The 26,203-nt window shown below is 35.6% G+C and overlaps 2 protein-coding genes across 3 annotated transcripts; one reads left to right on the forward strand and one right to left on the reverse strand.

Annotated features, from left to right (window-relative positions):
- The first annotated feature begins 988 nt into the window (after positions 1-988).
- LOC110837421 (60S ribosome subunit biogenesis protein NIP7 homolog) lies at positions 989-2,479 on the forward strand. Its single transcript, XM_022079521.2, has 4 exons — positions 989-1,117; positions 1,204-1,429; positions 2,020-2,160; positions 2,288-2,479. The coding sequence occupies exons 1-4, from the start codon at positions 1,062-1,064 to the stop codon at positions 2,405-2,407; spliced, it is 543 nt and encodes a 180-aa protein (XP_021935213.1). The 5' UTR covers positions 989-1,061; the 3' UTR covers positions 2,408-2,479.
- A 381-nt stretch (positions 2,480-2,860) lies between these two features.
- Positions 2,861-25,138, reverse strand: LOC110837418 (peroxisomal biogenesis factor 5). 2 transcript variants are annotated; one of them, XM_022079516.2, is made up of 13 exons: positions 24,950-25,138; positions 24,466-24,626; positions 22,175-22,387; positions 21,128-21,270; positions 19,022-19,145; positions 18,307-18,693; positions 14,825-15,010; positions 12,725-12,853; positions 12,549-12,649; positions 11,735-11,903; positions 10,181-10,296; positions 8,857-9,063; positions 2,861-7,122 (listed from the first exon to the last, which is right to left on the reverse strand). In XM_022079516.2, the coding sequence occupies exons 1-13, from the start codon at positions 25,005-25,007 to the stop codon at positions 7,083-7,085; spliced, it is 2,034 nt and encodes a 677-aa protein (XP_021935208.1). In that variant the 5' UTR covers positions 25,008-25,138; the 3' UTR covers positions 2,861-7,082. The 2 variants fall into 2 exon arrangements, with proteins under 2 accessions (XP_021935208.1, XP_021935209.1); XM_022079517.2 differs by having other exon boundaries at positions 24,879-25,138.
- Positions 25,139-26,203: the final 1,065 nt, after the last annotated feature.

Below are 26,203 nucleotides of genomic sequence, written 5' to 3' on the forward strand. Positions count from 1 at the left end.
CCTTAAATTTGGCCATAACTGCTTCCTTCCACATCCTTTTCAATTCATTATTCACTACCAACCTCTCATTCAATGCTATATAGTCAAGAATACTGAAAATGCGTCGTTAAATAAACTATAAATAAATAATCAAACCATATTTCTTCTTCCTGTAAATCTACAACACAGTGGACAATCTATTTTGTCAGAAAGTGTTATGACCTATTACTTGTAGCCGTACAAACTTAAAACAGATAATTGTTATAATATTTAAGGATAATTTTACGTTTCTGAAATTTCACTTTCGGTGTGAGAGGCCTCTTATTTCTGTTAAACTAAGTTTGTGTCGTGTGTAAAGCATAACCATGACTGACAAACGCACTACTCGCGGGCGGGTGTCATATCACCTTTTTTGGGAATGTTAGGATATCTCACAATTTTCAGCAATTGAAGATAAGACGTCCAATCACAAATAAACTTCATCACAGCACTTACTACTTTTACATAACATAATATGAAGGCTTGCGTGGTTCTGGGATAACACTAGAATTAAATTTGCCAATGTGATACAAGTCACATTTCGATGAATCCTATAACAAATATACAGAAGTTATACAAATAAACATGTTTACAACATAATCTACAATTTATTTCTTCCGAATACAAAATTCAAAGTTGAACTGAAACTTTAATTCAATCCGTATGCTCACCTACCGTTAAAATAATTATAAATGAACATTTAAAACAGCGCCCATCACACACGACCACACTCCAGCAAAGTAACAGTCTTTTGTGCATAACATATCATAGACCAGTAAGAAATGAAATACACTTCATATCCATAACAATAAATCACGTCACGTTTTCGTGATGACTTTTTTTTCGCCAATGCGATACCTCTGTAGTTATTCTGGTATCTCCATTGTAAGGTTGCAATGCTACAGACGAGTTAGTTTCTTTCATAACATATATTCTCTGTGATAGGCTGAGCAGAGATATAAACCTAGAGTATCTACTCGGTTTACGTACGCTGTGAACCATGTGTTTGTATTGAATTTAAGCAGGGAATTTTATGTACCAAAATGAAACGCTTATCTAGTGAAAGAACGAAGTTACTTTTTGAAAAACTCTCAAAATAGTTTGTACCAAAACTTTTCTATTCAAAATATTCATGGAATATTTCTTATGAAGTTGAAGTTAATTTGTTTGGTTTATTCTTTTCAGTATAGGAGCAAATGTTAAGTTGTTGATTGACCGACCAGATGGAACATACTGCTTCAGGGAGACGAAAAATAGAGTATACTACGTCTCTGAGAAAATATTACTACTTTCAACTAGTGTTCCACCAGAGAATTTAGTGAGTGTAGGCACATGTTTTGGAAAATTCACGAAGACGGGAAAGTTCAAGCTTCATATTACAGCACTTACTTTCTTAGCCCCTTATGCACAGGTAAGAATACTGTAGCTGCAGTGTCCACTAGTTATGAATCTCAAGCTGTAGAACTGCTGAATATGGTACGGATTGTCTAAAACAGGAATGTATCTTTACCAAGGAACATCTGTTGTGTGGGCTAAATTAATTACTCTGGGGTATGATGTTATGGAATACAGTTATTGTAATCCTTACATAAAACCAGTTATTCAAATTTCATTCAGACCTATGACCTAGCCTTTTGGTATGAATGCCCACCTCCTTACTACATTTGTTGAAATTAATGCATCAAATTGTTACATAACATGCTGGAAAATTATTTTTGAATGTTGCATTCCAGTTTTTGTGGTTTCTTGTAACTGCCAAACCTATTGTCACAGGATCCCAAATATTTTCTGACAAGTTATGCATTATCTGTAGCAGGGACATCCTCTTTTTTTCTTCTTCTAAGTAGAAGCAGCACTGCAGGAGCTTTTTATGGGTGCATTTCTTCCAGGTATAATGCAAAATGAAGATAGAAATACAAGTTCATTGTTATCTACTCATGCCCAAAACATTGTATTTGTTATATAAACTGTAAAGCTACATATACTTGATTTTATTTTCAGTATAAAATCTGGTTGAAGCCTTCTGCAGAACAACAATTTTTATATGGCCATCATGTCTTAAAATCTGGTTTGGGCCGAATAACAGAAAACACTCAAAAGTATCAAGGTGTTGTTGTTTTGTCTATGAATGATTTACCTCTGGTAAGTGAACAATTTAAAGTATTCTGCAATTGAAAGTTGTCCCATGCTCTTTAGCAGAAGTAATTAATTTCCTAGCCACTTGAGTTTTTTAATGCACCATTTATAATAGACTTCATCTTTTAAACAGGGCTTTGGAGTAGCAGCCAAAACAGCAGCAGAATGCAAGCATACAGATCCTATGTCAGTTGTGTGTTTCCACCAAGCAGACATAGGAGAATATATTCGGTCAGAGGATGCTCTGATATGATCATTTCTACCTTCAGACATGAGACTAATGGACTATTCAGATCCTGTTTATGAATAAATAGAACAGTTATTATATAGGTATATATTTTTATAAAAGTACTACCCAGTTTTATGCAACTTACAATCAGTTATCATATACTTCAGATTACAGTTAACTGGTCTGTAAAACAGCATAGCCCTGTAGGCATTTGTCAGTGTTTCAGAGGAATATGCTTTGTCAGTAAGTAGGGCTGGGAAGTGGCATAGTTAATGTACGAAGGGTGAAAAAATCAGGCCAAGGAAACCTGTCTGATCCTCTTAATTGATCCTTCCACTCTTCCTGCACTACTTTTCTACCTCCCAGCACATCTCACTACTACCATGAAGATGGAAGCATTATGTTTTTCTGAAACACTGGCAACAACCTACTAGACTACATGATGCTACAACCCATAAGACCAATCTGAACTCTTGCTGCCCAGAAAATCTCAACCTCATATTTATTCAGCATTATATGGTGTACAGTTGATACAGCACTGTTAAATTACTTAACAAAATAAACAGGTCAGTGAACTTTTCACATTTCACACCCATGTAGGTAAAATTAAAATAATTGTGGTGATGGTGCTATGTAGAATTTCTGTATGTATGTATATGTGTGTGGAGTACCAGCATACTTGGAACAAGATTTGGACTGTTACTTAGCAAATATAAATTTTAACTGACTCTAAGTTTGAAGTCACAAGAGGCAAAGTTTATGTTTTTAAATGGTAAATATTTTCTGGTACAGTTATATGTGCAGACTTGAAAACTCTTACTACATATAATCACTGTCTACCTTTCCATGATTATTTTGTGTTAAATGGGGATACACGAACATGGCCACATAAAATCTCCCATTAATACCCAGACACAGATTTTTTACACAGACACAAATGAATGGCCCTATCTGTCCTGTGTATGAAATAAAAACAAATAATGTAACATACTAAAATCATAACCATTATGACCCATGTCAAATAAAAATATATTAAATATTATATGTTAATCTAAATGATCTACCTACGATTGATGATGAAAACTCGAGTGCATATACAGTACTACAGCATGTTTAACAGACTACATATATTCAAATTTTCCACATTCAGCGAATAATTGTTCATACTTATTTTTGTGTGCACAAGCAAATTTGAATTGGACAGGGATTTACTGTATTCATTTTAAGACTGTTAGAATTTAATACTGCAATTTTATGAAATGTCTTTGACTTATTGTTTAGCTTGTTAATAACTGATTAGCCCAAGCATAATTAGGGTAACTGAAAGGACTATCACACTGACTATAGAGAGGATAAAATATGGCTGAGTAAAGGAGTGTAACAGGTGGAAAACATAGTGGACAAGTGGACAGATGTCCAAATTAATAATAATGCTAATAATTACCCAACTGCTGGTTTTAACTTATCAGTGTAATTACCTTCTTTCCTTTGATCAATTTTAGTAGGGAAATTTTACATTTATTTGTGGATTTGTATTCCTTATATAAATTATATACACTTCTCAGTGATAATCCTCATGAATATATCTATTTTTTCACTAAATCTGATATCTGAATGTTTGGGTTATCACTCACCATGTCTGATATTTATATGTCTGGGCTTTCATTCACTATGTCTGACAAGTAGATGTCAAAGTTGTCATTCACCATGTCTGACATTTGGATGTTAGGGCTGTCATTCACTATGCCAGATGAAGATAGCTGTCATGTGGGTTGTACCATTGTGAGAACCTCAAATTCTATAATGTCAGAGTTGTCATTTGTGATGTGTGACATTTGTCACGCACCAAAATCTTATACACGTTGGAAATGATTACTTTTCACCCACATAAGAAAATGTTTCTACACAGAAGTTCAAAAACAGCGTCGAGGATTTTCAACCATGCTGTTGCATGCAACTTTTCAGAACTTACAACTGATTACCATTCTAATGGACTCTGGTATAACTCCCAACCGGTAGCCAGCAGGACAGGATTTTGTCACTACTTGTGACAGGTTTATGTTCACTCATCTTGAATAAAGTGTAAGATAAGCAAAGAAATTATTCCAAACAGTTTCCTATGTTCCAATCAATATGTGTATAAAATAACTGTCAACTTTTGTTAAATATTCCAGCATTTCTATAGTACTCACTACATAATGTAACTACGGATTTAGACTGTCTGCTGAGATAATCAATTGATCCCACAAGTTACGAATGTGTGTTACTGAATTGAAGAGGAACCCTATGTAAGAATTTAACACTCACTGAAATGCCACCTCAAGTCTGTATGTCAAGCAGTTATGTCTGAACAAAGTATCACAGGCCTGTCTGAGTGGGGGGGATTTCAATTCAGTGTACTCATATATATCTGAAGTTGGCTTTTTACTAACTTTCACCACGATTTTATGTAAAGTTAATCACATGGAGACAAGATCAAATATTTTGGTGGCCAATCCACAATGTTACAAAGTGTCATTTGTAATTTTATTTAAGCAGTTGCTCCCATCACTGGCAGTGAATTAGTTAACTGCCTTTACATACACTAATATTTGCATATATAAATGTTATTGGGTTAATTTTCAAAAAGGCACAATTTTGGTAAGTACATACAGTTTAATTTTTTATTTTGTGATATTAGCCTTCAACACTTTAATGGACCATTTACTTGTTGGGGAGGAGGGGTGATGGAGATTATTACTCCTGTCCCTTTCTTCATGTTTCAAAATGTTTCGTGCAAAAGAATGAATTGTTTATTCCTTGTGTTTTGTGAAGCAATAGTTTAGAAAAAATATTCATCCAAGTCATCCCCCTCCTAACTAGATATATTTCAAGCTCTACTTTTAACAGATACCAAATACAGATTAACTCAGGCACAGTGATGTCTTGGTTATATACCAGTATAATAAGTTTAATACCACACACACACACACACATATGCAATCATAATATGTTAGTAGCCATTTTCCATCACTTATAAATATTCCTGTATTTCTGAGACAGTTATGCAAACAACTTCATGGGAGCATGATATAATAATAATAAAGTGGGAACTAGACATAGTGCTTGAAGCAGCAAAGCATAGCAGCTTTGTTTCTTGAGGGCCTGAAACCTTTCAATTCCCTTTCAGTGGACCAAAAACTAACCCAGTATAATTAAATTCCCATTTAATGTTTCTCTGTGGGGCAATGGATTAGTATGTTCAACTGAGATAACCTTAAAATGGAGGGATTTTAACACAGAGATAACTAACTGGGGACCATACAAACTGAACACTAAATGAGGGGAAACATTATATGGAGGTTCCACTATATGAAAACTACACCAATTCTACCCTCCTTTTTATCACACTATAAAGGACAAGAAGTAATGAAACAAACTGCATCACTGTCAGATAAAATTTTACTCCCACTTCCCAAATAGTCTAATTCATCAATCCAATGCCCTTGCCATAATGGCAGTGACAATATTTCCTCATATAGGATCACCTGGAGAAATCAGTATTTGAAGATAGTCATCTTCTGGGATGTTGTACCATATAGTCTAATTACTACTAGACTCTAGTAGATATTGACTGATAATTCGGAGGAGCTTACTGCCTCCATTATCATGGCAATCAGGAAGTTCCTCTCAAATGTCAGTCAATGTTTACCAGATTAACCATAGTACAACATCCCAGAAGATTGTCAGCTGTATAAAAAAATCTCTGTTAAGGAATGTGAAGGCAGTCACCACAAAAGACCTACCTTTAGCCAATCTAATCCCATTCACTTCCTCCCTAACTTAAGATTCTTTTTAATCTTATCAATTCTCAAAAGACACTGATCTACTTCAGTTTGGCAATGGCAGTAGAATACCAAAGTGAATGCAAATTAAATAACCTTTCTGTGATTTTTTAACTTCAAAGACATAACAAATGATCCTACCACATTTTGTTCAGTTTATAAATTTCACAAACTGACCCAGTTTTATTCCACTTCACATAAGCACTGATTACGTTCAATCAGTGGGTTATGTGTAAATTATAACTGAGATAAAAAAGTGTAATTTCAATTTAACATGATCATAAGACTTCAAAATAAATTAACTGTGTACTTTTTGGAGAATATACTTTCATATTAATATATAAGATTTGTAAATATGAATTAATATAACCAAGTTTAGCACCTGTTAGGAACACATACCCCAGAACATTAATTACATAATTCACAATACTAATGATTTAACTACACATCCCAATGGTGGCTTTGAACAAGAATGGCCAATTCCAATTTGTGAATGTAAACCAATTCATTACAACATATTTTACATGATTGCAAATGCAAGACAGACAGAAAAAGAAGGGATTACAAATATGAAACTCTTATAATCTATAAACCAGTTAATTACAGGTTTTCCTACTGAACTACAAAAACTGACAACAAAACTCCTTAACTGTGAGTAAAAACAAGGCTTTCAGTTCAGTGTAAAAAGAGAAATCTGAATCTTAAAAGTATGTTATTATTTATAAGAATATGTTAATATAACACACACTTTTGGATTTGATCATGTCTTGTTCTAAGCTTCTAGTGTGCTAAGAGACAAAATACCCCTGAAATGCACATACCACTCTTCAACATTACAGCTGAATCAATGCCATCTCTTCTTTCATTGTAAGTTCCTAATCCATTCCAAATTCTTCATTCAATTTTTTTAAATCCCTGTGAAAGACAAAATAAATTAAAGTAATAATTTCTGACATACATAAAATCTAAAACTTATGTTTTATGGATATATGTGTATATTGACCTTAATCATCCATGCATCCCCCAGCTTACATGTGATCCACTGGCTGTGCATCACACTAGCATACTGCTAAAGGTGGCGACTGACTCGACTGTGCTCCATTCATTTCATTAATATGTCGGACATGGAGGTTGTGTTATCTTTGTTCCATTTAATATGCTACTGTTATTTAAAGAACTCGTGAATGCTCGTTACGACGCCGCTTGACTGACTGAATTGTAATGTAACACTCAAAGGGATTCGCGAAAAAACCGACAACACAATGGAGCGCCCGCGAGCGGCTCCGTTCGCTGTCTTCACTTGTGTAATGCTCGATTTGTAACATGTTACATTACAGGCAAATGTTACAAGTCAGTCGCCACCTTAACAGTTAACACCAGAACTTAAGTCCAGCCAGCAACCTCACAATTTAAATTTAATTTAATTTAAATCCCTTATGCTCATATAAAAAGGATGAAGAGAGCCCAGTGGAGTGCATGTATATGTACATGATTATAAGACATCTGCCAACTGCTGCTGTCTTTGAATATTTATTGAAATTAAACTGAAATTCATACTCCTTGGATTTTCTATAAAAAATACAACATATACTTCACTTTATTTGGACATAATCTACTGTTTATAATTTAAATCACAATAGTTATTACAAAAGATAAATTATAAAAATTCTGAGAATGGCTCTGTCTCAATCTTCACGTAAGCACATAAGGAAGTTATCCACTTTGTCATGCTTGCCAGACAAAGCTATTTTCATAAGTAGGCACAGAAGCACTAAATAAGGATACAATCATAAAGGAACAACAAACAGTACTGCATGGGAGGTAAGCACTACACTAATGTAACACAAAATTGTATTGAATCAAACAAGTTACCCAGCAGAACAGAATGGAACTGAAAGCTCAATTCAGTACCTACATTCCTCAGCCTTTACTGCCAACGTACTTCTACATATAACACTTCTTTATGTAAAGAATAATGTTTTACCAAATAAAGTCTGCAGGATGAATACAGGCAGCTGCAGACGAATATCTCTGAATAACTTATATCGGGAATAGCTGTGAAAGGTCAACTTTTATCTATATTACCATTAAAAAGAACACAGTAAACATATGAAGTGTGTTCATATTGTAATTCCATCTCAGAAGTAACAAAAGTGCCAATATGCAATTTCATAAAAATCTGTCAAAAAATATATTTAAAGATCCAATTAAGGCCTTAAATAAAGTGGTCCCAAAGATTAATTAAAGTAAATGAAAGCAAGAGTCAAAAGACTGAGAAGTTGGGCGTATAGACCATGCAAATGGTCCATACCAAACAAGTCCTATGCAGCAGGCTCCTTGAGAAGCTGGTAACTGCTCAGCTGAAGTAAAATTCTGTGTCTTTTATGGAAACCAAAGGTTCATTACTACATTCACAACAGCCTGCTACTGGACCCTTCCTGAACCAATTGGCTCCAGTCCACACCCTCACAATGTATTTCTTTAAGACCAATTTCAAAATGGATCAGGAAAGTCTATGTTAGGTTTACCATACTGAGTTACATCAAAATCAGTAGTTTAGACCCAGATACATGCAGGCTGAGAGGCTGACAAGACAACTAATAGGTGATGTTTTTCTTCAAAACACTACTAAAATGAAAGTCACCTTACCTATTATCCAGAGCATCATATAAATCTTGTCTATCTAACAATGACATAACAAGCCTTAGAGTGGACCAGACAGAGTCTGACATAGCAGACCATGACCTCTGCCCCTGAACACCTCTCCCTGCAGCCTGCTGGTTTAATGCAGTCAGCAAATGTTCAGCTGCTTCTCTGTAAGCTGCCAGATTCACACAAGTAATTCCAAGGTTATACCTGCAAAAATTCAGGAACAAGGGTCATCTTCATGTTGAAATGAAATGGTCTTACTAATATTTGTGCACAAAATTTCAGAACCATATAATGAATGTTGAAATTACTGCTGGTACAAAATTATGAAAGTTGGGTAACTTCCAATGACATGACATTCACACTGGGGTCCCTAAATTGGCTTAATGCAATACAAAATGGTCTGACTACAGACTGGAAGATCAGGGTTTGGTCCCTGGCAGAGATAATGAATTTTTCTTCTACCCTCTGCATCCAGACTGGTTCTGAGGCCCACCCATCCTCTTATCCAATGGGTACCGGGGATGAAGCTCAGCCAGGCATGACCCTAGCTATTCACTCCATCTGGTGCCCAACCACCTCCATGGCATGTAGTAGGACAGCTTTACAATATAAAATAAATGTCATCAGGAAATAACTATAGTTCGCGACTGTAATCTTGAGACTTGCGGGTGAGGAAGTGGGGTGAAGGAGGAAAGATAGCGTCAGCTTGTGACGCTTCGGACCTCCTGCATTCCTTACAAGTCTCAAGATTACAGTCACGAACAGTACACATTCTACTTAAATGAACAATGGAAATCTAATTTGAAATAAGATGGCCAAACAGACATTAAGTTATGAATTGTATGGAGCATGAGACATCAGTCACCCAAGAACAAAATGAGTGCAAAAGGCCATTACTTTGTGCCAATGGGACCAGAACAAGCTTTACAAGTTTTGATGTGGATAAAGTGGCCAATTCACTCAAAATTGTGTGTGACACACAATCATATGCATATGATGGTATGTTAAACCTTACTTTAATTATGAAATATATGCTAAAACTGAAGAACCAAACGAGAGGATAGAAGTTGAAGGTCAGGAGAGCTGATCCTAGTGTTCACATGGATTTGGACTGATAGAACATTGGTACCATAGGTTCAGGGTATGTGTGTATATATATGGGTTTCTGTGTTGTACCATGTAGGTAGAAGCCTTGTAATGTTTTTAACTGCCATGCCATCTTCAAAAAAAGATGATACATCAGTGAATTGTAACCTTCAATTTGTAAAAATGTAAATTGCATAGAATATCTTATAATGAATATCTTGTGATTTCTTTTTACCTAGCCCGTATAAATCCAGGTGAAAGCTGCAATGCATTATGGTAAGCATCCACTGCCTCTTCTGATCGATTGCCATTTGCTAATGTTGCTCCTAGACGGTTCCACATTCGAGAGTCCTGCAATAATATAAATTGTGACACTTCAATTATCTTGCAACTCAACTCCTACATTTAAATACATTTTTGCTGGCTCTTTCTTTGAGATTCGGGCCTGACAGTGGAGTATTGTTTGTTCTGCAGTAACAAACAACTCAAAACACTTCACTTTCTACATCTGCATGCTCTTTCTGATCCTCTTCCCACTCGTATATGTCAGCTCTGCTTGCAGTCTGCTTTTTGACATACTCGATTTATAGGAACAGTCTGCATTTGCAGCACCCCTGTGGAGAACCTAATAGATGCACTTTGTCCATCTGGCTGTACACATACAACACTTCAAGAATGGCTGAATAGGTTTTCATGAAATTTGGTATAAATATTATGCCACTGAAGGTTTCTCCAAATTCACAATTTTTAATTTACTAGAATTATTATGACCAACATGATGGATGCTTAAACAAGCATGATATGCAAATATTTTCTGACTTGTTTAAATATGTGAAAGAGGTGATAAAATAATTCTGTGCTCCTTAGAAATCTCACTTTCAATTTTTACTCATCTATATACCTATACCACTCTAAGTTTTATAATAATTACTAATTAATTATATTTTCTTTATGATGCCTTTCCTACTCCTGTTAACTCACACATACAAGCACAATGCTCTCTGATCAACACAAACTCTCACAGTAACAAAGAGCTAGTTATTTCTAAATATGCCAGGATGGAGTGAATGCAAGTGTCCTGTACAAGCTAACATGCTTGCAGTGTACTGCAACTTATATAGTGATACAGGGCTTCTCTGAAACATCTCACAAGCCTACTAATACCTATAATGACTTTTTTAGAATTTGGGCAGTTCAGATAATACCAAATGTCATTAAAAGAAGTATTCAAGAGTCACTGGACCCAATTCAGACTTGAAATATCCATGTACCCTTATTTTCAATTTTCATATTAAGAAGCATATACAATCCAATGCTATTGGTTGGGGAACTACAGTAACTTTCAGATTAATTGAACTCAGAAGAACTGAATACCTAATTAACAAAGTTTTACTGTGCGTGTGCCTAGTTTTGCCTTCTCCATTATATAGGACCAAGTTTCCTGCACAGCCAAAACTCATTGGCCTCCTAAAATAACAATACTGTGTACTCTGAGTCTAGGTATGGTGTTTGCCACACCTCCAAATGTAATGCGTTCAGCCTCTTTAGTGTTGTTCATACCATCTACATGCATGCATGCATGCATTATGTCTGTTGTAAGAATTTGATTTCTAACACCGATCCACAACTTAAGTTAAAATGATAGAATTTCTTATGCTCAAATCTAGAGAACTGTACACCTTAAATAGCAATATTTATGACAACATGTAGTAATCTGAATGGGAAAACTTATCACTCCTTGACAAATGTGAATGCATAAATGCATTAATGAGTAGTAAAATACACCTACTGTCTGCCGGACTTGTAGTGCAGCTTTGAAGCAATCTACAGCTTTGTCATATTCATTACTGAGGTTAAATAGTACGCCCAGTCCACACTGAACATCAGAATCAATTGTTGCTGATGGATTTCTCCGAGCAGCTGCAATGTACATTTCCTGGACCTTTTTGTGGATGCCACTGGACAATAAGAAAAACTCACAGAATTTACAGGTTTGTGTGATATGGCTTATTATGAAGTTATTAAGTATACATGCAGTCATTAGCCACCACACTTAAGATGGCTATTTACATTACTTTCACATTTTTCCATGGTTTCTTATTTTATCATTTCATTCCACAAATTTTGCTTGGAGTGTTTTCTGTCTACAAAAGAGTCTTAAAAATTAGTTTTGGCCTCAAGAAAAGTATATTCAGTTTGGTTTGTATGATCAGTAATTAACATTTTGAGCATAAACTTTTCTAATAGGACACCTCATTAAATTCAATATAAATTTAAGAATACAAGAACATATTTCACTGACAAATTTGGGATTTCATATACACTGGTAGTCAAAATCACATGGATCAAAATTAAATTTTAAAATTTGAACTATTTATACATTCTAATCAATATGTAACACATTTTCTTAATATATTATGAATTTATGGTGTTTATATAATTTTAAACCATTCAAATTGTATCCCAGAATAAATTATAATCACTATTTTTACAGTAAGTAGTGTCAGTGCATTTCATTTTTCACAGAGCTAGTAACCAATTTACATACACAAACGGTGCATGAAACATGCAGTACAACTTACTCAGTCTTACAACTTCCTTACCTTGTTAGCAATGATGACACATTTCCCATTTTTGAAGAACTTGTTATATCCTCACTTTTTGGCACCAAATCTGAGTATTTTGGATTCTGATGTAGCCATTCCTGCAATTATAACAATGTCAATACTGTACCATAAACTAACAGTACAGACAAAACACGACACATAAAATACATTACCCTTAAAGCATGGCAGGCTTGATTCTGGTACCCCTCGTTGGTATAGCTAACAGAAAGAGCCATAAGTGCTATTAGGTTACTTGGCTCTAGTTCTAGACATTTCTTCAGAGCTGCAATAGCTGCTGGATCCTGCAAAAATATACAAATTTAACACAAATGATGCAATACTGTAAAAAGACCTACAGGTGTATTCTGATTTATGTGCCTTCAGTATGTAAATTTTTATATATACTGGATAAGGTTTACAATTTTATAAAAACTTCTGCTAAGTTATAAAAGGGAAGTCCAATTCCCAGATCTTCAGAAATTTCCATGGGTATTTTAGTATTTGGCTGTGTAAATGTGTACTACAAGACCACTGCTGCATCAAAAATAATTTGCTTATCACTGACATGGCCAAGCTGCCATAAAAAAGACCTACCAGTGTGGCCAATACATGAATACAATTTAGCATGATTCAATCAAGGATTTTTGCATACAAAAATGGCATAACAATTTTGTTATGACAAATAGTAAAGGTATTTATCAATTGTAGAAGACACTTAGTAATGAATGTAAAAAAGTATATTCATTATGAATTGTGAATTTGGAGTAATGTGGAAGGAAGCTGTTGCTAGGAAACCATATAACATCCCAGTAAGGATAGGAAGGTATAGTAGAGTCCTGAACATCCGACCCAAACGGTACCAAAGGATGGTTGGATAATAAGGAAGACTAATGAAAATGTACATATCAACTCAATTTATATTAAATTATGAAGAAAATACAATACAGCATCAAATAAAAAATCTCACAAGCAATAATAGTATTTAGCAGTGTGTGGTGGGGGAATGTGATTCATTCTACTACACCAGTGGTCCCCAACCTTTTTGTGCCTACGGGCACATTTGAGAGTTTATGAGATCGTGGCGGGCATCAACCAATTAACAAAGCCAAATTTTCTTTTCTCTGGACAAATAAGATATGGACACCAAATAATACACAAAACAACACGACGTTTAATGATACAAGAAACCATGCAATCAAAAATACATAGTTTTATAAGTACAATTATTATTACTCAAGTGGGAAGTTAGTGTGATGTTGCTGCTCGCAAACAATCGTCAAGATGGGCGTCAGTAAGTCAAGATCCGTGCTTTAATTTTATTATGTTAATGGTTGAACGACCTTCATTATTCAGTATAACCTCTTTCCGTAACAACGCGGGTACCGCATTGGGGACCACTGCACTACATACTCAGTTGACTGTTGATAAAATGGAGCATTCTGATGTGGCACATCAGATAAAACAGAATGAATGTTAAATAACTGAAGGTCACATAACTGGGACTCCACTATACTTGTAAACTGCAAGGATGTTCCAATAAGACTAATATGTTGATGAAAGATTCTTGGGTTACAAGCCACCTCATGCGGCTTGTGACCTGAGAATCTTTCATCAACTTTAGTCGCCGCAAAAGTTTCACTTAATACATAAGACTAATATGTGTTTTGTGTATGTTGTTTGTATGTAAACTTGCACATTTTCAGCAATTCCCTATCAACATCACTTTAATGGGTAAGATCAGATGATTAGACACAATGAATTGGAAATGAGTGAGAAAATTATCATGATCTATTTCTAGGCACTATCTCAACATTTGCCTGGAAGGACCAAAGAAAATCACAGAAATTTCAGGTAGGTAGTCAGCACCCTGGCTGAGACTCAGACTGAGTACATTCTCAATACATTGTTTAATGAATTATATGAACAAACATTAGAAGTGACTAAACAAATGAGAAATCTCCTTTGATGCTAAATATGTGGGAAAAATCGGATACTGCAAAATTATCTAAAACTGATTCTTTAATTCATACACACACTATGCATATACCCTGTATGCAGTCAGATCAGAGGTACACCCCTCTGTGTTCACTACTGTCATATGGGTCAAAAGACCAAAACTCCTACCACATATATGTTATCAGTGATGATGTGCTTTTCTTCTTAGTTTCTTTTTATACATTTTAACCAATGTATCCTAAATATCTGTGGTAAACCAAACTATTTATCATCTTATGATTTTGTTTCTTTAAACTATTTGTAAGTCAAAAAGTCACCTGTTCATTTTCAGCTTGTGTTGTACCCAGAAGTTGCCAGGCTTCACTGTTGGTTTCATTTTGTTGAACTGCAGCTTCAAAGCATAGAGCAGCACTTGGTAAATCCCCAGCTTCCAGTTTCTGTTTACCTTCTTCCAAGGCGCTATCAATAGCTTTCATAGGATTGTCTGCTTGAAAATGATATTCCTGTAACACAACCATAAGAATCATTTTCTTGAAGATCTGAAGCATGTATTCTGAAAATTATACCTAGGGATTAAGAAACATTTCTGGGTTGTGATGCTGTGTTCTTGTAAGTTGTTATCAAAGGAATGTCAGTAACACCTTACAAGAAGAACTGGCATAAAAACAAGGAAGCCAATGGTCAACATCTTCACCACCATGAGAACCACAAATTCCAGATACAATATTCCAAGTTTCATGTTTTTCATTCTATTAGCCTTTACTGGCTGTGTATCACACTGTTAACTGCATTCCGTCTGGACTTGCACAATGTCAAAGTAGGTCCTTACTTAGAGCTATTTTGTAGCAGTTATGACACTGCAATTTTGTTCACTGCTCTGTACTATTTTCTGTTATGCTTTCCAGCTGATATTCATGTCACTATCAACCCTATAAAGGCTGCTGTCAAGTTGCAGTCATATGGTCACAACTGTCAAGGTCTTGAGAGCAGTGTCTGAATGTATGACAGAAAAAAAATTCTACAAATTGTGGGGGGTGAGTTTGGGGGGGGGGGGCAACCATAGCACCATTAGAAATTCTGAACACAGAAACTGACCTACACTGCAGCACCTCGTGTTTGAAGTATGCCGAGTTAAAGCTCAAATGGTGGAGAAATTCTCCACCAGTTGAGCAACTATCAGCTTCTGAAGACATCAGTGAGTTTCACTACATCTAAAAACATGTTACAATTATGCAACATTTTCCAACTACATAAACAACAACCACAGAAGTTAAAATGTGTAACCTTTATAATTACTGATCAATCACTTTTAAAATTATTATTCTTGGGTATCATTACATAAGACTTCATTTCAGGAAGGAAGAAACACAAAACATACTAAGTTATGCTGATGTATTTGTTCTTTGTACAGTGCAATCCTGATATAAGAATTTATAAATTTGGGAAAATACTTGCTCCAATGAGTACTTGAGAAATATCTGAAACCAGTTTAAATACATAACCTGCAATTCCATTTCCTAACTACTAATATGTACATCACAATATGGAATTACATTTAGGGAAATATTTGTTCTTAAGTGGTTATCATGGGGTTATGAAAACAATAAATCTACATTATTGACATTTTACCATTACCTAAACCAAGAAGTCGAAACATTTTCTTATACTTTCATAATCTCTTATACTCGCAGCAGCCCGATTATTATGACCCATAATTTTGAAGCAGAAGTTCCACTCACATTCCACCTATAGTTCACTGACTTGGCATAACAGATGTAACATGCAAAAAGTTGAGATTAATCCAATCTTTAATTACACAACTACGTTACAGGCTGATTCTAAATGCCTCGATAGAAAAGCACTGGTGATCTATCATACAGAATAGCTGATTGTATTTTGTCCTTGTTCTTAAAAATAGTGAACAATGTCAATGACGTAAATTCATACCATCCTCCGACTTTGCTCTTTGATAAGCTGACAGAGACATATTACTTTGTATTCGAGTCTAAGTGCTTCCATTAAAGCTGTCCCATTATAAGCCATGTAGGTGCTTGGGGGGAGAGGCAGTATAGCTCTTACTCATTCTTGACCTCAGCACTAGATGAGGGTGAGTGGTCAACATCACGCCCTGGCCACGCTTTACCCCCAGGAAAGGTACCTGATACCCATTGGATAGGACGCTGGGTGGGCCCCAGAACCAGTCTGAGGCTAGAGGAAAAATCCTCTGCCCCATCAGGGATTGAACCCCAGTTGTCCAGTCTGTAGCCAGTCACTATACTGACTGAGCTACCCTGGTCCTTATAAGTGTTTCCATTTCATTACCAAAATAAGGGGTTGAATACTTAATAGCTTAAGAAAATAAAGCACAATCACAGAAGTCTCCTATCCTCTATAACATCAGAAACAATAAATTTCCAAATGTCTTTGCTATGATGTACTTCAAAAGGTGGAGTATCTGTTGGCAAGTGCAGAGAGATAGTGTACTGCGTCACTAGCATCTACTATGAAGTGACATTAGTCATTCTGGGTATAGCAACTGGCCTGAGCAGATCACTTAAATGTGTGCATCATCTGAGACATGTAGTTCTCATGGCTGTGAATATGTTCCAAAATGGCTGTCTTCTGGATTTCAGAGGTCAATGCTGCCTCCATAACTGGCGTGATGACAAAGGCAGCAGACTACATGGTACCACAACCCAGAACACAGCCACCTTTACTCATAACCATGAGAACCTAAAATCCTACTTATTGAAGATGTTTATTGTAGTCTTCCAGCCTGTGATACCATGTGGTCTTGTAAGTGGTTACCAACCCAACAGGCCATGATGAACATGTGCATTATCAGAACAGGTATGTTTCCTCCTTCTGTGATGTGACAACACTGTAATATGGAACTAGCCCCAATAACAGTTCACTATTGTCAATTTTCCATACAGAGTGCAGCAGAAGGTATTGAATTCTGCACCTGTCACATTGTAGCTGTTATCTGCATCAAGAAGCAGGACAACTGTCAGCATGTTAACCATCTAAGAACAACACTAGCTGAGTGAAATAAAACAACAATCAGTTTCTGCACTGTGGCAGAGACTTCTGGATATTGCTCTACTGGAATGAAGAGGAAGTTCTGAATATATTTCTCACTGGCTAAAATATAGAGTAAGATTCTGGAATGTGTGCTTTCTCCTTCTAGACCAGAGAGAGGTACAGAGGATGGGTTAACAGTACCTTTATAGACTGCAATCAAAAACAGCTTCAGAAGTACAGTCTGCACAAAACATTATGAAAAGTCACAGCTACTCAAAAAGTGCTCGTTATGGCAAAAGGTGTTGGAAAGAAAGCCCTCATTTTATTCCAAATGTTCCATATACATAATGTTACTAAATTGGCAATGCTTATGACGTAGCTCACTATGCACAAATTCTAGTTACAGGCTACAATATTTTTTGTAGTTACACTGTATACATAATCAAGATAAATTAAAAAGAAGATATTTTTGAAATCTGTTTGACTTATTAGAGTAACAAAGTATTCTTTTCTCCATGTGGTCAATTTTTTATGCTTAGTTTATTAGCTGGAAGGCCATGGAAAGTGGTCACTGCCTGTATTCATGGTACTATGACAGCATCTACCTAGAAGAAGTCAGAAAAATACCATAAAAGCCTCTGGATACTGGAATCTAGCCTGAGTTTCAAACATGGGGCCTCCCTTTGGTCCCTTATGTTTCAGATCAATAAATTTATTAAATGAAGGATCAATATGCTCAACAAGTTATAAGAAACTGTGTGGCTGCATCATTTACCTTAAATGGATCATAATATTCTGAGAATTCAGAGATCCAAGGATGGTCCCCTAACTCTCCACCTTTAGCCAGCTTCTGCCATTCATCCTGTAACTTTGCCCAGAATTGAGAACTAGTAGAGCTATCATCATCCTGTTCAGAGGCTGAAGTTTCAGTAGCAGTACTAGATAACTCTGAGTGATAGTTTCCTTGAAACTGTTCAGTCCAAGATGCTGCTGCATCTCTTTTTTCAAGGTTAGATTTTTGCAATGTAGCAAATTCTGAAGCCCAGATATTAGCTTCATTGATTGAATCCTGTTCATCTAGTTCTCCTTCCTTGTCACCAATAACTTGACCACCCTCAATTGTAACCTCACCTTCACCAACTTGATGCATGAACTTCATGAACTAAAAATAAAGAAGAAAAACAGCATTAAATTAAACACAACAACAGAACCTTCCATTTAAAGCAGTGAAAACCAGAATGATACTGGTAAGTTGTACATGTAATACTGATACAAACACTAGATGGTGCCTTGTGATTATGTCTGTGAACTATTAGCAGCCTTACTAATTTCAATATTTTTAATTACTTTTTACTTTTTTAATCATCATTATGCTACCTCAAAAACCACCAACTGTCCACAGATCAAGATTAGCTCCTTCTCATAGGCTCAACTGTGTAGGTTCACCTGAGGATGCACTGCAAAATAAAACTAAATAATCCTGAACACACCTTCGAATAAGTGAACTTCGGGTCATCAACAGATTTCAGTAATTCATTTGCTGTGTTTTGCAATTCTTTGTTAGTACCATCAGCTTCTTTTTCTGAGCCTGATGCCCATTCAGTACTACTCTCTCTGCAAACAAAGAAACAGATATAATGTATGTACCTACAGATCTCATTAAAACAAAGTTGTAAATCAGAACTGAACAAAAAAGCAATTAACACACTTTCTATCATTTTATACTCAGATAAAGATTTATCTTAAATTTATTTCTTGTCTGACAAGCAATCAGACAAATATGAAAACAAAACACTTAAAAATGTTTTACTATTTTAATATCATACCATCATGACACAATTTTTCACCCTCTTATTACGTGACATAATATACTGGCTAATGGATTAAAAGTAAACTCAACTGTACTACTTATTAATGACTGTCAATATATATTAATCAAATCAAAACCCAACATAAAAACTAAAATTAAAAGTAAAAAGCTGTCCTACTATATGACATGTAAGCACTTGGGAGGAGAGAAGGTATAGCTCTTACTCATTCTTAACCTCAGCATTAGATGGGAGTGAGTGGTCAATGTCATACCCTGGCCACACATAACCCCCAGGAAAGGACCCTGGTACCCATTAGATAGGAGGCTGGGTAGGCCCCAGAGCCAATAGGAAAAATCCTCTGCCCCCACTGAGGATCAAACCCTGGCTGTCCAGTCTGTAACCAGTCACTATACTAAGTGAGCTACTCCGGCTCTCAATCTTAAAAGCAACATAACCTGAAGTTTTAGTACTTCCTCAATACCACACTGATTGGTTGTAATGCCAAGACTCAATGGCCATTACTTTAGTTGTGAAATTAGGGTACACCACAGGAAGATGAGGAATCATTAAGGTATGACAGGCTGTAAGGAATACATGCTACTGTTAAACACTGGACTGATCCCAACAGTACCCATCTAGCAACAGAAGAGAAACACATTTTCTAAACATTACATTCAATCACTATGAAGGTGGGCAACCAAGTTTTTGGATGTTTCAATTGGCAAGATAATTAACAGTGTTCAGTTAAAAAAAAAGTCCACAAACTGAACTGAATTTAAGTTACTTTCAACGTTCTCCACAGATGTAATGATAATACTGCATGGCTTAGTAAAATAGAATTAGGTAGGCAGTAATACTATTCAAAATGAGACTTGGGAGAATAGTAGTAAACAATTTTCAAACACTCAAAGGTTACAATAATAACAACAACAGAAAGCATGAAGGATGTATAATTTTCACAACTTCAAAAAAGAATTATGAAAACAAGTACACAAGCCATATCAATATTACAACTCAAATGAGGTTCTAAAACCATCAATACCATTGGTGTAGTAACATTAACTTCCATGGCTGACAGAAATGCACATCTTTTATAACTTGTACCAAATGGTAGGAACCTGAAGACGGAGATAGAGTCCCATCTCCGAAACGTTGTTTTACGTTTTATATTTACTAGACGATGGATAATATCAAAGAAAATTTTTATTCAATTGTACCAAATGGGTTGCAAAGTGATGATTTGCCCCATATGGAAGGTACCTGGTTTAAAAACCTGCTGGAGGCAGCTACTTTGATATTTTCATGGTTTTCCTCAGTGTCTCCATAAAATTCTAAGAGATCAAATTAAAATAAGCTGCGAATAATTCCTCCTGTTTCACTCCTATTCACAATTTACTACCATCTTATCATACCTATTCTGTAACATAATCTCAGTAGTTTGCTATAGTATCATGAAATAACTTCATAATCAATCAATCCATAATCCTTTTCAGGAGCATTCTCAACCCCGAAAAACACCTACGTTTGTCTGTCCATCCATACGCATGAAACAACTCAAGAACAAATAAACCATTTTAAACTTTATATTTGTGCACCAGATTCCAACAAGCACTCTACTGAACATTATTCAGAATGCAGGATTGCTTACAGATTGCCTACACCCAATGCTATAATTCTATTCCAAAACTATTCTACAAAAATACTGTTTTGTATGAATTGTTTCCAGATCTGTGCACATATCAGAAAGGAGTTGCAAGCAGTAGTCTAAAAAAACAATCAACTTACAACTTGTGTTCACTGGCCTCCAAGTATTCCTGAGCCCATTTTGGACCAAATCCTAATTCAAATACTTCTTCTACTTCAGACAAACCTTCTTCTCCACTTGCAATTGCTGACGCATTCCATATTTCCTCCTCATGTGGCTCTTCCTGAAGGCAGAAAATTCAGACTTAATCATTACTGTGTGCACTTTCCACTGCCAACTACCAAGCTTAAATTACCAAACTTCTTCCAGATTTAGTAGGAAACTATTTATTGGGCTTCTTGAACAAATAAGCGTCTGAAATTGTCAAATTGGCTAATAAGATTACAACTGTGAGGAAAATTTAAACTATCATGAGAAGTCTTACATAGCTCCCAAAAATACAGAAACATTACAGACTATTTATTAAAATAAATACAATAAATGCCATTGCAGGTTTATGTAATCTGTGATATGTTGTGAAAGCAAACATAAAATAACTTTGATTATCCAATTATTCAAGCAGATTTTCTCCATCATCAGCCGAGATAATTTATAGATACTGGATATCAAATCCTTCACAACCAAAGACTCCCTTAGATTTTCTGAGCCCTGATAATTCTGCCAGCAAAGTGAGTAGCTATGATCTGTAAAACTCTGACCCAATTCATAGCAGAATCAGAGGTTTTCTCTTTGCCACTACATCTAGATGAATTCCAAATACTCCTCTTTATCTTTCAAACATAAAGAGGTCACACGGTAAAGGTGATCAATCACATCTAGAATACATTATGCCTCATATATAAGTTCCCAATATGCTTTTAAGACACAGAGTGTTACACATGAGAGTAAACTTAATTCCTGTATTTTGCAATGCATGTCTTTGAGGAACTCAATGTTGCAGAATTTGATCTGCGATTCATTTCAAGATCAACAAGGGCAACTATTCTCCGTTTTCTTCAATTTCCTATGGACATAAATCCTACTACTCAAAGACTGCCGTTTATCATTTGTCCCTGCTGTGAGTCAAAAAACTATCAGTCAGGTCCAATTATGACATAGCACTTGGATATTTCTAAACTTTTACTCACATCAAAATGCTTTCCAGATTCAAGATACTGTTCAGCCCATATAGAATCCTCAGGTGCAAGGCCATCACGTGCCAGAGCTGCTACACCAGGTGCAGGGACAGGTGCATGAAGAGCGACTGCTGACTCAATCTCACGCATCTCCTGAAGTAATGAGTCCATGCGAAAGGTTTGTGGAGGAGGGCCCAAAGTCTCTTCCAAGAACTGATGAACCAGCTATAACAAACAAAACATAAAAATTATGGAAAGACACTACCATATCTCACCAAAATCTATTTTCCTTGTTAATATGGAAGAAGCCTGTACAAAAATAAAACATACATGACCCATTCGATTTCTTTTAATAACTTAGACTAAGATTCAGAACTATTCTTCTCACAATGGGCAAGCCAGGTGCAGCAGCATTTATACATTCAAGCAATAATTCATTCACTATTTACAACAATGACATGTTAATAATTATGATTTGTAATTTAACAATGCTGAATTACTGCACGTCAAGTGAATGCTTGTCACCCAGGCATGGGACGTTCTCAGGTTGCAAATAGAGGACAGCTTCTGAATACTAAGTGTAACTGTGACTATACTCAATAAGCAGCCATGGACAGTTGATAAAAGGTGGCACCTTAATTTTGGATTAAGTGGGATCTAATAACTCCACCATAAAAACTAACATGTTATAACAAAGATGGCTGTCTTCTAGGTTGCTGCACCATGTAGTCTGGTAGACATTTACCAATGTTTCTGAGGTTCTTGCTGAATATATCATCAGGGTGATGAGTAAGCCATGCGAGTGGAAACACCAGAGTTATAGGAAATTGACCATTAAGGAAGAGCCTAACCCTAATCAGTATGGACTGGTGTCAGAATCAGAAGAGGGCGTGGTAACCAATAACAGCGTGGGGGCATGTCAGCATGAGAGAGACAGAGAGAAGGAAACCTCTCTCTTTCCTTTCCACCCAGCTTCCTATCAAATTGGTACTGAAGTCCTTACCCAGGAGTAAAGCATGGCCAGGGCATGATGCTGATCACTCAACCCTATCTACTGCCAAGGTTCAGAATGAGGAACAATACCTTCTTTCCCCACAAGTGCCTACATGTAGTATAGCGGGATGGCTTTGCTTTTACTTTATAAGGAAGAACTGTCACAGCAGTAGAAGAAATCTTTTATTGTACTAAATAAAGGGCAACAAAACTCACTACAGCAATTATGAAGGAATATCAGTGTCTACTATACACAAAATTGTATGCAACATTCTTCTCTCAATGTTATTTCATACACAGAATTATTGGGAATAAACAGAGTGGGGACATAACAGATCAACTATTGTTGCTCAGCTATTCTGTACTTATCAGAAATGAGAGTACCACTTTGGAATATATCTGGAATGTATGTATCTTTAATAAATGAATAAATATGCAACAAGCTCACAGGTGTGAAACATAAAGAAGAACATATACAGAGTGCACACTTTCCATTCTCATTTGAACATGTCAATTTCTCTCTCTCTAAGGAAAATACAAAGACTGGATGTATGAAAATAAATTAGATATTCTGACTTAAGGAGAATGAGGTATAAACTGAGAAAATTACAAAGTAGGAGCTTTGAGTTGTGCTTTTTTAGTATAAGCAGAATTATTAAATCAGAGTCTGATTGAACAAATATATCACATGCATGAATGATGCAAGAATTATGCAAAAGACTACTGCAATAATTCAAGAAAAGAGGCTAATTGGAAAATGTAAGCATAGATAAAGGGTAATGTTAAATTGTATATCACAGAATTTTTATGAACATACATTCTGGACTGACAGTTTCAGGCAAGAGTACAATGACAAGCTTATGTTACAACTGTGATGGACCACCATGTTCATATAAGCAGAAATTTACTGAGAGCTGCACAGCTATTTCCTGCTTGGATGGGCTTTGTAGTATGAAACAAAGTTAGTTACTTTGGTACAACCATGCAAGAATTACATTTTCCAGGTAACTTTTTGAAATAATCATATTAGTTATGTTCCTTACAACAACAAAATTCACCTCTTTGTAAAAAAACATTTAGATAAGAAACTTTGATGTCAAATGACTCTATTCGGTTACTTACAGCAATGAAGTAATTTATCAGAACAAAACAACATTATCACCATGTTTACAATGCTAGTCAATCTCTGTTAATGAAAGGATGCATGACTGTTAATAAACACAATATGCACCTGCTTTAAAAATTATGAAAACCCATTACATTTGTTACACTCTATAATTTGTGAAATAACACTTAATAGCATATATTACCTGATCTGAGTCGGTGTTTGAAAAGCCACCACCATTCTGAAAAGGATGACGAAGTCCTTCTTCCTTCAATCCTCTGTCTTGAACAAAATGTGATGTGAGTCTCACTAATGAGTTTGTCCCACCACAGTCACCTTCTACTAAGTCACGCAATGCCATTGTATCTGTAAGAAAAATTAGATCCAAGACATATTAGCAATATCATGTGTTACTGTATTTAAAAATAAAAATCACTTTCCATTCCCAGCACTCAATAGGATATATGCAAGTAGTATTTATTTCAAACTATAGACACGCATTTCTTCCCTGTCACTAATTCGTGACAACATATTATCCCATTAATATCATGTAACCAGGATGACCTTTGACACAAACCCTCATGACATAATGATTATCATACACAATCGACATCTTACATGAGGAAAATGAACAGTCTAAAGACAACTGTCAGTCTTTTACTTCATTGGTACCCTTGGCAATCTCTCACCTTTAAAAAACATATAATTATAACGATATGATTTCAAGTAAAACTGAAGACATAACATTTAAGGTCTACACAGACATGTTTAACTATTCGCAACTTTTTGATTCTTTTGTTTACTTTTGTTTTCAAGCGACTTATAAAACGCTGACCATAGTAAACTGCACTGAAGAACCCTACAATAGTCACAGATGATAACACTTCGTAAATGAAGGCATGATTCTTTTAATGATAGTTCTTTTCAGTTCATGACACCAGATTGCAGTATATGCAATAGACATACCGATTTTAATTACTAATTTTTCAAGAACTTGGCAGGAATACATAGTAGGTTGTTCAGAGTGGCCCTTATTGTTTTGGTTATCTACCGCATATTAAGATTCTTCAAAATGACCGTTTTAGCGGTCTACTTGCTCGTAAATTTCCTCTTCTTGTCTCTTTTCTACAGAGAAATTTCATGTGACATTTCTTTCTTAAAAATAACAGCTTAAAGAGCTTAAATCGTCTTCGTGTTTGTAATTCTTTCCATTTGTTACGGTTTGTCCACTTTTAAACTTCTTTAACGTTTTCTGTAATTGGTGTCAATATATTGCATTACATATTTAACCTAGAATGAACCGAAATGCAATTCTTGTTTCAGAGTTTTGGTAACGGGTGACTAAAAACTATTTACTTTGGTTACAGCCGTGCCAATAGCACAGACCATCAAATCCTAATGGACACAAGCAAATGGTTTGTTGAAAGATTCATGCCTGAGGTGATGCAACATCCCATCTAATTCTACTTAATTTTATTACTGTCTAATTCAAATTTTGACAGTAATTCTCTAACTGTTTAGGGGCACTGGGCGACAAGCATGTGACCAGGCTCCCTCATATAGTTGCTTTCAATTTATTATCCTCATAGAAGCATTCTCAGTTGTTTAACTAGCTCTTTAGTTGTTCATTATAACTTAATAGCAGCAGACAATTGGTCCTTTGGGTGCGGGGGAGGAGGAGGAACATGGTGCACTCTAACACGGGAAAACATTTGAAAGTGGGACGTTAAACATACCAAAATGCGTTATCTGGTCCTACCAATAAAATACCGTGTGTTTATTGTAAAGAACAAAGCAGTCCCATTACAGACTTGTCTACTGAGACCGTATACTGAAAGTTAGCATCGAATGTACAAGTGGGCAGTAGAGTCGAAACAAAATAACGTTGATTTTATTACAGAAGCAATTCTTGTACTGCACAACTTTATTAAGAAATATGTGTA

The sequence above is a fragment of the Zootermopsis nevadensis genome, unplaced genomic scaffold, assembly GCF_977971745.1.
Source record: "Zootermopsis nevadensis isolate Lab colony 2312 unplaced genomic scaffold, Znev_1.0 Znev_ptg000018l, whole genome shotgun sequence".
NCBI lineage: Eukaryota > Metazoa > Arthropoda > Insecta > Blattodea > Termopsidae > Zootermopsis > Zootermopsis nevadensis.